Source organism: Camellia sinensis, unplaced genomic scaffold (genome assembly GCF_055761805.1).
Source record: "Camellia sinensis isolate YWXY unplaced genomic scaffold, ASM5576180v1 Unanchor1, whole genome shotgun sequence".
NCBI classification, from domain to species: Eukaryota; Viridiplantae; Streptophyta; class Magnoliopsida; order Ericales; family Theaceae; genus Camellia; species Camellia sinensis.
Window position 1 is genome coordinate 13,130,668 of NW_028128987.1, and position 10,998 is coordinate 13,141,665.

At 38.9% G+C, this 10,998-nt stretch overlaps 1 protein-coding gene across 1 annotated transcript; it reads right to left on the reverse strand.

Annotated features, from left to right (window-relative positions):
• Positions 1-2,707: 2,707 nt before the first annotated feature.
• On the reverse strand, positions 2,708-7,118 carry LOC114271994 (glutathione gamma-glutamylcysteinyltransferase 2-like). Its single transcript, XM_082910615.1, has 5 exons — positions 7,069-7,118; positions 6,069-6,156; positions 5,791-5,923; positions 5,437-5,723; positions 2,708-2,797 (listed from the first exon to the last, which is right to left on the reverse strand). The coding sequence occupies exons 1-5, from the start codon at positions 7,116-7,118 to the stop codon at positions 2,708-2,710; spliced, it is 648 nt and encodes a 215-aa protein (XP_082766741.1).
• Positions 7,119-10,998: the final 3,880 nt, after the last annotated feature.

Below are 10,998 nucleotides of genomic sequence, written 5' to 3' on the forward strand. Positions count from 1 at the left end.
TAACACGATGCTCTCTCAAGAGGCCAAAAATGGTCCATTTCAAGGACAACAAAGGGAGGGGGTGGCCCTCCCCTTTTGGAGACTTCAAGGCACCATCTTCACCACTGAAATCCCTCAAGATTTTAGTGGTGAAGAGGCCCAAACACCAAAGTCTCGAAACATGCACAAAATAGCACAAAAAGAGGCCTTTCAAGGCCTAGGAGGGGTCAAACACCTCCAAACCACAAAACACTCTAAACAAAAAATTTAGAGGGCCTAAAACAGAACTTTTTTGTATTATACACTAAGCTCAAAAACGATTTTAAGACAGGTAAAAATACAATGCAAGAATGGGGGAAAAAGGGGTAAGATTCTTACCCTTGAAGTCCTCTTCAACAATGATGCTCCAATGGCCCTCCTTGGCTTGAAATCAGCTCCAAAACTTCAAAACAAACCCCTTAGAACCTCAGTAGCTAAGTGATGGTGAAACACTATGTGTTTGTGTGCAATAGTATGGACTAAAACACAATTTTACACACACAAGGGTAAAAAAGAGAGATAGGAAGTGTATCAAACCCTAACCCTAGAACTCAAACCCTAACAATGGCTGTCTAAGCCCTCTAAAATATCTCAAGTCTCTAACCTCTCCAACCTTTGCAACAAGAGAGAGCCCCTCTCTTTATAGAAGCTTTTTGTCTTGTAAAGCTTACAAGACAAGCTTCATAAGAGGGAGATCCCTCCATACACGTGTATGGAGGGTAGCAAAAAGCAAGACAGCTGTCTTAAAATATCTGCAAAAGCAGATGCACAGTAGTCGACCGGCCAAAAATGCCATTTTGGCCAAAAAGAGTGCCGACCGGCACTAAATAGTGCCGACCGGCAATAAAATATGCCGACCGGCAAACTATATTGCCGGTGGAGACAAAAACCAGCCGGTGACCTCTAGCCACTGCCGGCGGTGGGTGGGGATGGTCTACAAGCCCTACCCTGCCTCCCAAAGGCAAAACACAAGTGTTTGGTGCCAAACCAGACACTAAACGGTCGAATTCGGAGATCCTGAGGCAAGGCGCGTAGCCGAGACCTCCGGGAACTCCAAACGAACACAAACATGGATGATCACCGAGTGTTCAAACGGTGACGTCCAAGTCTTGAGGACGGTCAAAAATGGGGTGTCTACATAGACAATATGTAAATTTTTAAATTAAAATTAAAATTTATATTTTTTAAATTTAACAGTACACCCATTAACATAATGGAGTTAGCATAATGAAGCATTTGTTTTTCTTCATGTCAAGTGTAATTTTGTATTCCTAAGATACCTTTAATAATATTTTAAAAGAGTTTGGTTTTCCTCAAATTATCATCTCAATTTGAGAGAGTGGTTATTGTGGGTGTTGATTTCCGACCACACAACCAAATGGGGAACTCAGCTGGAGAGCACTGGGAAAATAGATTAAGTCCAAACAACCTGTCACAGAAAGATAAAAATCTGGCGATGGTTCGTCCACCTGTGGGCACTCTGACGATCAAGTCAGTAATCAAATATCTCTCAAAGATAGCAAATTGTGCTTAATCTCACAAGAAAGAACTTACCTTAGACCCACGAGGGTGCGCTGCTTTTATAATCAGCAGTGACCTAGTTCCGCTAGAAGCCTCACTCCATAGGACTCATGCTTCATGCTCATCCTAGACCCTTAGCTAGATAAAGATAAACTCTTCTTGAGCCTTATCGCTATCCAAACTAAGACCCTCCCATGTTCTAGGACTCTTGTCCCTTATCTGCTTATCTCGGATTCTGGTATCTCCGCAGATAACCCCGACCTAGCCGAGATCACCTCGGCAACGTGACCAGGCCACGTGGCACCTCGACTAACACTCCGATGTCACCTTAGCCACGTGCTATCATTCACAAAATACTCTCCCACAGTTATACTTAGTAGGCCCATTTTGAAATCAATTCCGATAATTCGAATCGTTTACTTTTTTTGGACTCATTGAGTAGAATATTCATGTAAAAAATCTAGATGATTGGACATCACTAGCTATATATTTGAATCATATTTGTTTTAGAGTTGGATTTCTCTCATGTTGGTATCTTAACATGAAAGAATTTGAGGGATCCATCTTAATTTTTTATATTAATATTCTACTCAACGAATACTAAAAAGTGAACGATTCGGATTATCGAAACAGAACCTATGATCAACATGAAAGAAGCCAAACCCATCTTCAAACTCCATCCATAATCCCATAATCATCATGGAAATTAATATATAAAATAATAACTGTTAGTTGGATTTTAAATTTATTTATCAACATATTACAAAAATAAAATTCTATTTTATTTATTTATAGGGCTAATTACATAGACCTCTCTGAGGTATTTGATAATTACACAAACCTCTCCTGTAATTTCTGTAATTACATGGGCCTCCAAATTGCATTCAACAGTGTTAATATTGCCATTGAAATGACAAAAATACCCTCTATAAAAATACTATTAAATAATGTAGCCCTAGCAAAATCCCACTATGATAAACCTAGTATATTAGATAAATTATATATACCATGTTTATGTCATCCAAAAATAAAATAAAAAATGCATATATATATACATACAACATTATACCAATTTCCAACCTAAAATAGTAATAACTTAATTTTAAATTTAAAGTATAAATCATTCATACATAGTAAACTTCTTGAACCATGGCTCTTTCAGTGTACTTTAGTCTGATATTGTAGTTAGCCCCTTATGCACAGCATTTGAACCAATATCCATCATAAGAAACTCGAGCTGTTGACACAATCTCAGCACCTGTGTTTGCCATGAACAGAAATTAGAACTCTAAATCAGCATCATTTAACATCATCAGACAGCAACTAACAACAATCTCCAAATGATAAAGATTAGAAAGATTAATATATGTTTACATAGATAAAGAATGTTTTTAGAACTGTGAGAGATGATTAATAAAGCATAATATTAAAAGAAAGATTATAAAAAAAAAAAAAAAGATAAACGAAAGGAGGTAAAAAGAAAAAAAAAACAAAAGAAATTTGAGAGAAAATATTAAGGCAAGTTTTTAAGATATAATTTGTGGAACGCTCTTAGGATTGGAATCATCGTTATCAATCAAAACCAAACCGCTTTCCACAGGGTTGGTTGGTTTGGTTCTATTCCATAATTTACATGATTTGGTTTGGTTCCCTAAATTTTTGAAACTGTTGAAATCGGTTCTGTTTTTAATTTACCTCAAAACTGGAACAAACTGAACCAAGTACACCCCTATCAAATTGCATAAAAATCACTTAATATATAGAACACTAACACAATTAAATTTGCCACTAATGATACGTTTGAATGACATTTGCTTAGATAACAATAATATAAGGATTTCCATGTATGAAAAAGTACATCAAATGAAAATTGTAGAAAATCAAGTACAAAGAAGCACATCACCTTTGTTAAAAAAATAAATAAATAAAAAGAAGCATGTCATCTCTGTTTGATCACCCCTAGTCCCAAAACCTTGAACTGTTAGGAAAGGGTTGCCACCTTGAGTAAATCGACACCCCTGAATTTTTTGAAAATTGAGAAACACCTAATACTTCAACTAACAATATGCAAAAACAACCCCTTGGTTGCTCAATCATTAGGAAAGATGCTGTCATCGGCAAAAATTGTGTAATGCTAATAATACTCTTGAATTGTTCTGCAGACATAAGTATCCATTCATGGTAGAGTTGGAGGAGAGCAAATCACAAGACAGCCCTTTATTTTGGCATAATGCTAACATTAATGCTGAAATAATCATTTTTGGTACAAGGGCAAACAAGTAAAATCAAGCACGTTGTAACATCTGTCAACCCTTAGTTTTTGACAGGGATTTTCTAGTAATTTCAGAAAACTGTAGGGTGTCCCGGTATTTGTTAGAAACCCCAGGGAGTGTTTATGCAATTTACCTAAATAAAAATCACAAGCACAGCTAAGGTGCAAAATGTGAGCAGGCTTCAGTTAGTAATCAGTATCAATATGAGGTCCAAGAAGTAAAGGCATAGTAATTATAGCAGTCCAAAAATAAGGAACTCAACTACTTTCTACCTCTTAAGAATTTGAGAGAGCAAAACTCACCTTCAAGTTTCAAGAGAAGCAATTCATTGAGCGAAACAAGAAACTTATATCATCTATTACAACATGTTTTCTATGCATTTTTACATAACATTATATTATAATTATAAAAGCATATACTACTAGCTCTACAGAGTCATCTGCAAAGGATAGGCTTTTTCTTCCTTTCTAGTTTGTTTGTTTTTTCTCTTTTTTCAATGAAGTCTTTCATCATGCTGAAAATGCACCAGATTCGGCCACCAAATACAACACCACACCAAAGATCACATAGAATATTAACCATGCATTCTCAAGCCAACGAACTCATTAAATCAAAAAAAATTAAAAAGATCTAGAGACACAATAATAGACCATTGAATCAGGTTTCAATTTTCAATTGAATGATAGCATAAGAGGAGACTAAGGAACACAGGAATCAACAAGGTTAAAGGACTATGAAGCACAGACACTTCTAAAAAGGCAACGTATCCGTATTGTATCCGTATCAAATACCGATACTCCTTAGATATTCACAGATATGTATTGGATACTTACTAAAAGTATCGGACACTTTTTAATTAATTTTGAAGAATCGGATACTCCAAGTCCCGTATTACTTTCACAAAATTAGAATTGTAGTATTTATTGCATAGCATTATAATATATTATAAGTGTGAGGATAAATACAAAAAAAAAAATAAAATAAAATAAATTAATACTTTGCTTAGTTCTTTGATAAGAAGAACATAGTGAAGTAAAGTAATTTAATTTGTCAAATCGACTTATTCTTATTGTGCCATGCATGTCAATTAGAAAATAAAATAAAAATTAAATATCGCTATTCTATTATTGTAATAAAAACTTACTAGACTTGATATTGAAATGAAATATTTGTAAGACCAATTAAAAGTTAAAAGAAGTAAACTAGCTACCAACTTAAATTAATATCTAATTATTAAAGATTAGTATTTTGTATTATTTAATTACAATATGATTTCTCAACATTCTTGAGCTCATGCATAACTGACTACTAATAATTTTTTTAAAATATTTTTTTTATAAACATATCCTAACCGTATCCAAATCCTATTTTTTAAAATTTTGTCGTATCATCGCATTCATATTGTATCCGTATCCATTCTTCCTAGTTAAAGGATCAGATCGAGGATGTATGTTGGAAATACTGGACATCATTTGTAAATATTTGAAGATTCAAGCAACCCTACAATGTTGGAGATTCTTTGTTATTCCAGCATAGACATAATAGAACACAGTAAGGAACCAATTAATGCAAGTGAGATATAATATCAAAGAAAGTAAGAAACAAGAAAAGGAAGAACTGTTACCTCTTTCTTGAGTATGTGAGGAACACTCCCAATTGATACAAGGCTGTTAAACTGTGCAGATAGGTTTGGTTCCTTAATTCCAGACCACATATGAGAGGGTAGGGCCAACAACAACATCGTTAGAGCATCATTGACAATTAAATGGCCATTGTTTACACTGCAGCCACTTGGACTTGGATCCATAGTTTGGATCATTTTACCAGGCCCTTGCTCTCTGCTGCAGGTAACTGGCTCACTCATTTCAACAAAGACACCATCATAATTGCCTTTTGAAGAACCCGCTGAATCTGTAGAGTGTAATCGACCAGAAGAACCAGGGTTCAATGTTGAATGCTTGACCCCATCCGAAGCCACATTCTGCAATCTCAAGCAAAGCATGCTGATTGCCAAAACTTGTCACAAATCCGCTATCAGAATTCATAGAATCCATCCATTTGCCGACTCGCTTATGCAATTTTGTCTCCCGTAATTGCATTAATAACTGGTCCTGAAACCCAAAAACAAGAAGCTAAATTATAAGATAATCTTCAGATAAAATGGGAGAAGTTAGAAAGAACAAGGGAGAAGGGAAAGAGGTTTCAATTTCAACATGTGAGTAGCAGGAAGCATATGTAGCAGAGGATAAATGACACCTGGGTAGTAAGCCTTTTCCTCTTCCTTTCGCTTGAAGGAACATGCCCATCCTTCCCTTGGGCTTCAACAACTTGCTTAATAAACACACTGAAATTGGTAGAGACTGACATAAATAGAACGGATAGAATTTGATTAACATCTTTTACATCCTCTGACTCTAATAGAAGGGGTATTTGTGAAAGATGATTTGCAGTCCTAATCCAACTCCCATCACGACAGCTCTGCACAAAGTGTTGATATCACCCCATGTGAAAGGGGTGATTCTCTTCATTGTGAAAGCATCACACAATGTCCTTGATTGCGGCTACCAACCGCCAAGCCGCAAAGGAAGACGATCCACCTTTGACTGACTAGCAGGCCATGTGCAAGGCCAGCCAGCTCTCTCCCTTTGGTGTGTATAAATAGAGGTAGAGAGAGCAAAGGGAAGTGTGGTGAGTTTAAGAGTGAATACAGAGAGAGAGAGAGAGTGAATTGTAATTCTTCCATTTCTCCATATAGTGAAATCCGCTGCCCGTAGACGTAGGTGACTTGCCGAACCACGTTAAATCTCTTGTGTTATTACTTGTGTGTGTTTCCTGGTATGCCCCCGATCCACAACAATTGGTATCAGAGCTCGAGTGGTGAAAAATCGAATTTTTTTCGAAAGTGCCCAGATTTCGAAGTGCTCGAAATCCACTTTTGAGCATACCAGGAGGAAGCCCTTGAGGAGAGGAGTCCAGAACAGCAAAGAACAGACAAAACGGAACTTCAAACCAGAATCTTACGCACGGCCAGAGGTTGAAGATGACCATTCTATAGCCAATCCAAACACTTTAAATATTTGTTTATGGAAATTATGTCACAAGGGTCATACTTGGCAGAGTGGTTAGAGCCTTTGGTTTGAAGCCTTGAGGTCAAGGGTTTAAAATTCTCCCCCAAACAAATTTCCAATTTATTTTTGGAAGCTGCCACGTCACTGCCAGCTCAGCCGCCACGTCGTTGACACATCAGCGCACTTACCATATCAGCATCCACCAGCACTGCCAAGTCACTGCCACGTCAACAGCCATGTGGCGCCACGTCAGCCAGACTGTCGCTTACCAGGTTAGTAGCCACGTCAGCCAAACTGCCACGTCACCTGTCGGGTCATCTGCCACGTGTCAGACAGTCAGACACGTGTCCGCCACATGTTAGCCACGTCAACCTCCGTTGACCAGTCAACACAGGGGTAGAGAGTGATCCAGTGCTGCGCAGCTAAGCAGTAGCCACAGATCTGAGGCATTCGCACTGTTTTGGCCAGCCCTAAGTCATTCGGAGTCCGTTTTTGACGATCCAATAATGTTTTCCAACTATTTGAAGTATTCCGGACACATTCGTATGGTCAGTTTTTTGAATTGGAGTTTCTAAAAAAAAAAAATAGTTTAATGGCAGAATCTACAGAGACCAGATCAACCGAGTCCATAAGTAATCCAGCGACTACAAGCAACTCTAGGCATTGGACCCCGGTGTCCCATGCTAAGTTCGAGGTAGAAAAGTTTGATGGAAGCAGCAACTTCGACATATGGAGATGCAAAGTTAAAGATATGCTTGCCTAGATGAACCTGCACTTCACTCTGAGAGACAAACCAGATGACCTGGACGAGATAGAATGGTTGAAACTAAATCTCCTGGCCTGCAGTTCCATCCAACTTTGCCTTGCAAAAGAGGAGAAGTATTCCTTCACAGAATATGATACTGTGAAGGAGCTTTGGAAGGCGCTGGAAGATAAGTTCATGACAAAGAGCATTAAGAACCGGCTCTACTTGAAGAAGAGGTTGTTTCGTTTCGACTACAAGAAAGGTATTTCGATGAATGAACACCTAAACAATTTCAATAAAATTCTCACCGATCTGAAAAACTTGGATGATCATATTGGTGATGAAGATAAAGCACTGTTATTGTTGAATTCTTTGCCTGACTCATATGATCATCTCACTACCACTTTACTGTACGGTAAAGAAAAGATCAAGTATGTTGATATTGCAAATGCCTTGGTAAATAATGAGTTCAGAAGGAAAGATAAATATGCAAACAAGGACTCAGCATCCGAGGCATTGACAGTCAGAGGCAGAACAAATAACAGGAGATATACAGGGCGAGGAAAGTCTGCTCAAAATCTAGAAGGAAATCATTGGATAGAAGACGTCTTGCAAAAGACGAGTGTGCTGCTTGTCGCCAGAAGGGGCATTGGGCAAAAGATTGTCCCAATAAAGACAAGAAAGAAGAAAAGGTGAACGTTGCACGAGATGGAGATAATGGTGAAGGATCAGCCTTTATAGTTTCATCATATGGCCAGTCTGATGAATGGATTATAGATTCCGGATGTTCCTACCACATGTGTCTTAGCAAGCAGTGGTTCTCGAGCTTATAAGAGTTCGATGGAGGAGTTGTGCTGATGGGCAATGACCAAGCTTGCCAGACAAAGGGGATTGGAACAATTCGACTGAAGATACATGATAGAACAATCAGAATTCTTGAAGATGTTTGGTATGTACCAGATCTGACAAAGAATCTCATCTCAGTGGGAGTTTTAGACTCCAAAGGTTACAGAGTAACTATGGAAGGTGGAGTCCTCAAAGTTGTTCGAGGAGCATTTGTTGCAATGAAGGGTACTCGACAAGGAAATTTATATTTCCTAGATGGCTCTACAGTCACAGGGAGAGTGGCTATCTCCACCAGCTCAGAAGATGATGCATCAGACACTTCCAGACTTTGGCACATGCGCCTAGGGCATGTCGCTGAGAAGGCTTTATAAGGATTGGTAAAGCAAGGCCTGTTGAAAGGTGCCAAAACAGGGAAGCTTGAGTTCTGCGAGCATTGTGTACTGGGCAAGCAAACAAGAATCAAGTTTGGTACTGCTATTCATTGTACCAAAGGGATTCTAGACTACGTTCACACCGACATATGGGGTCCTTCCAAGAATGCTTTGTTCGGAGGTAAACACTACTTTGTGTCGTTCATTGATGATTTCTCAAGAAGAGTTTGGGTTTACACAATGAAGCACACAGATGAAGTCTTAGACATCTTTCTTATGTGGAAGAAAATGATTGAGACCCAGACAGACAGAAAGATCAAGAAGCTTAGATCTGACAATGGTGGGGAATACACATTAGATCCCTTCTTATAGGTTTGCCAGAATGCCGGGATAGTGAGACATTTCACAGTTCCTGGAACACCGCAGCAAAATGGAGTTGCAGAACGCATGAACCGCACTTTGGTGGAGAAAGTCCGGTGTATGCTGTCACATTTAGGATTGAGTAAGGCATTTTGGGGCGAGGCATTGAACTATGCTCGTCATCTTGTCAACAGACTACCTACTACAGCACTAGATGGCAAGACTCCCATGGAGGTATGGTTAGGAGTGCCAACTACTGATTATGATCAGCTACGTATCTTTGGATGTCCAGCTTATTTTCATGTTACAGAATCTAAGTTGGATCCAAGAGCCAAGAAAGCCATTTTCTTGGGCTTTAGTGATGGTGTTAAGGGATACAGACTCTGGTGCCCTGAATCAAAGAAAGTTGTCACTAGAAGAGACGTTACCTTTGATGAGTCTACAATGCTGAAGCAACCAAATCCTCAAGAAAATGATGAAGCATTAAAGAAGTCCGTACAGGTGGAGTTTGAGACTGTTCAGACAGACAATAATCCTGAAGAAGTTTCAGTTGACAGCTCTGAAGAAGACTCTGAAGAGAGTTTAGATGAAAATGAAGATCCAGAGGCCCCACAACAGTCAGAACCCATTGCAATCAGAAAAGGAAAAAGGGTTACTAAGCAACCCAGTTGGATGATTGATATGGTAGCCTATGCACTTCCAATCATTGAAGACAATGTTCCTTGCACTTTCAAAGAAGCCGTGCAACATGCAAAAAGTGTCAATTGGAAGGAGGCTATGGATAAAGAGATCGGATCACTTCACAAGAACCAGACTTGGGAGTTGGTGCAACTTCTAAAAGGCAAGAAAGCAATTGGGTGTAAGTGGGTTTACACCAAGAAAGAAGGCATCCCAGGCAAAGACAACATCAGGTTCAAAGCTAGATCGGTAGCTAAAGGCTATGCTCAGAAGGAAAAAATAGACTACAATGAGGTATTCTCACCTGTTGTGAAGCACACGTCTATTCGTATCTTGTTAGCTTTGGTTGCACAGTTTGATCTCGAGCTTGCCCAACTCAATGCCAAAACTGCTTTTTTACATGGAGATCTTGAAGAGGAGATATACATGTCCCAGCCAGATGGTTTCAAAGTTGTTGGAAAAGAGAATTGGGCCTGTAAGCTGAACAAATCATTGTACGGGTTGAAGCAATCCCCAAGACAGTGGTACAAGCGATTTGATCGGTTCATGATAGAGAAAGAATACACAAGAAGTCAATTTGATCATTGTGTATATTTCCGTAAGCTTCCAGACGGTTCCTTTATCTATTTGCTCTTATATGTGGATGATATGTTAATTGCATCTAAGAGCAAGGTGGAGATTCACAAACTCAAGGCACAGCTGGCAAGAGAGTTTGAAATGAAGGATTTGGGAGAAACAAAGAAAATTCTTGGCATGGAGATGAAGAGAGACAGGAAGAAGGGCACGGTTTGTTTGACACAAACCCAGTATCTAAAAAAGGTGTTAGCCAGATTTAGCATAAATGGGAAAACAAAAGCTGTGAGTACACCATTGGCCCCTCATTTCAAGCTCAGTGCTTCGATGTCTCCACACACAGAAGAAGAACGAAAGCATATGGCACAGGTTCCATATGCAAATGCAGTTGGTGCATTAATGTATGCTATGGTTTGTACACGGCCTGACATCTTGCATGCTGTGAGTATGGTAATATGCATGATCCAGGAAAAGATCACTGGTAGGCAGTGAATTGGATCCTAAGGTACATACATGGCACGGTTAATCTGGGATTAAAGTTCGAG

What these genes read in the sequence shown, in the direction of transcription:
- LOC114271994 (XM_082910615.1), bottom strand. Translation starts at nt 7,118, where the DNA reads ATGGCTGTTGACGTGGCAGTGACTTGGCAGTGCTGGTGGATGCTGATA. An exon ending in TGCTGGTGGATGCTGATATG is followed by an intron (nt 6,157 to 7,068) that starts GTAAGTGCGCTG and finishes TACCAATTTCAG; the next exon opens with TGTGTTTATTAAGCAAGTTG. An exon ending in GGAAAAGGCTTACTACCCAG is followed by an intron (nt 5,924 to 6,068) that starts GTGTCATTTATC and finishes TTTGGGTTTCAG; the next exon opens with GACCAGTTATTAATGCAATT.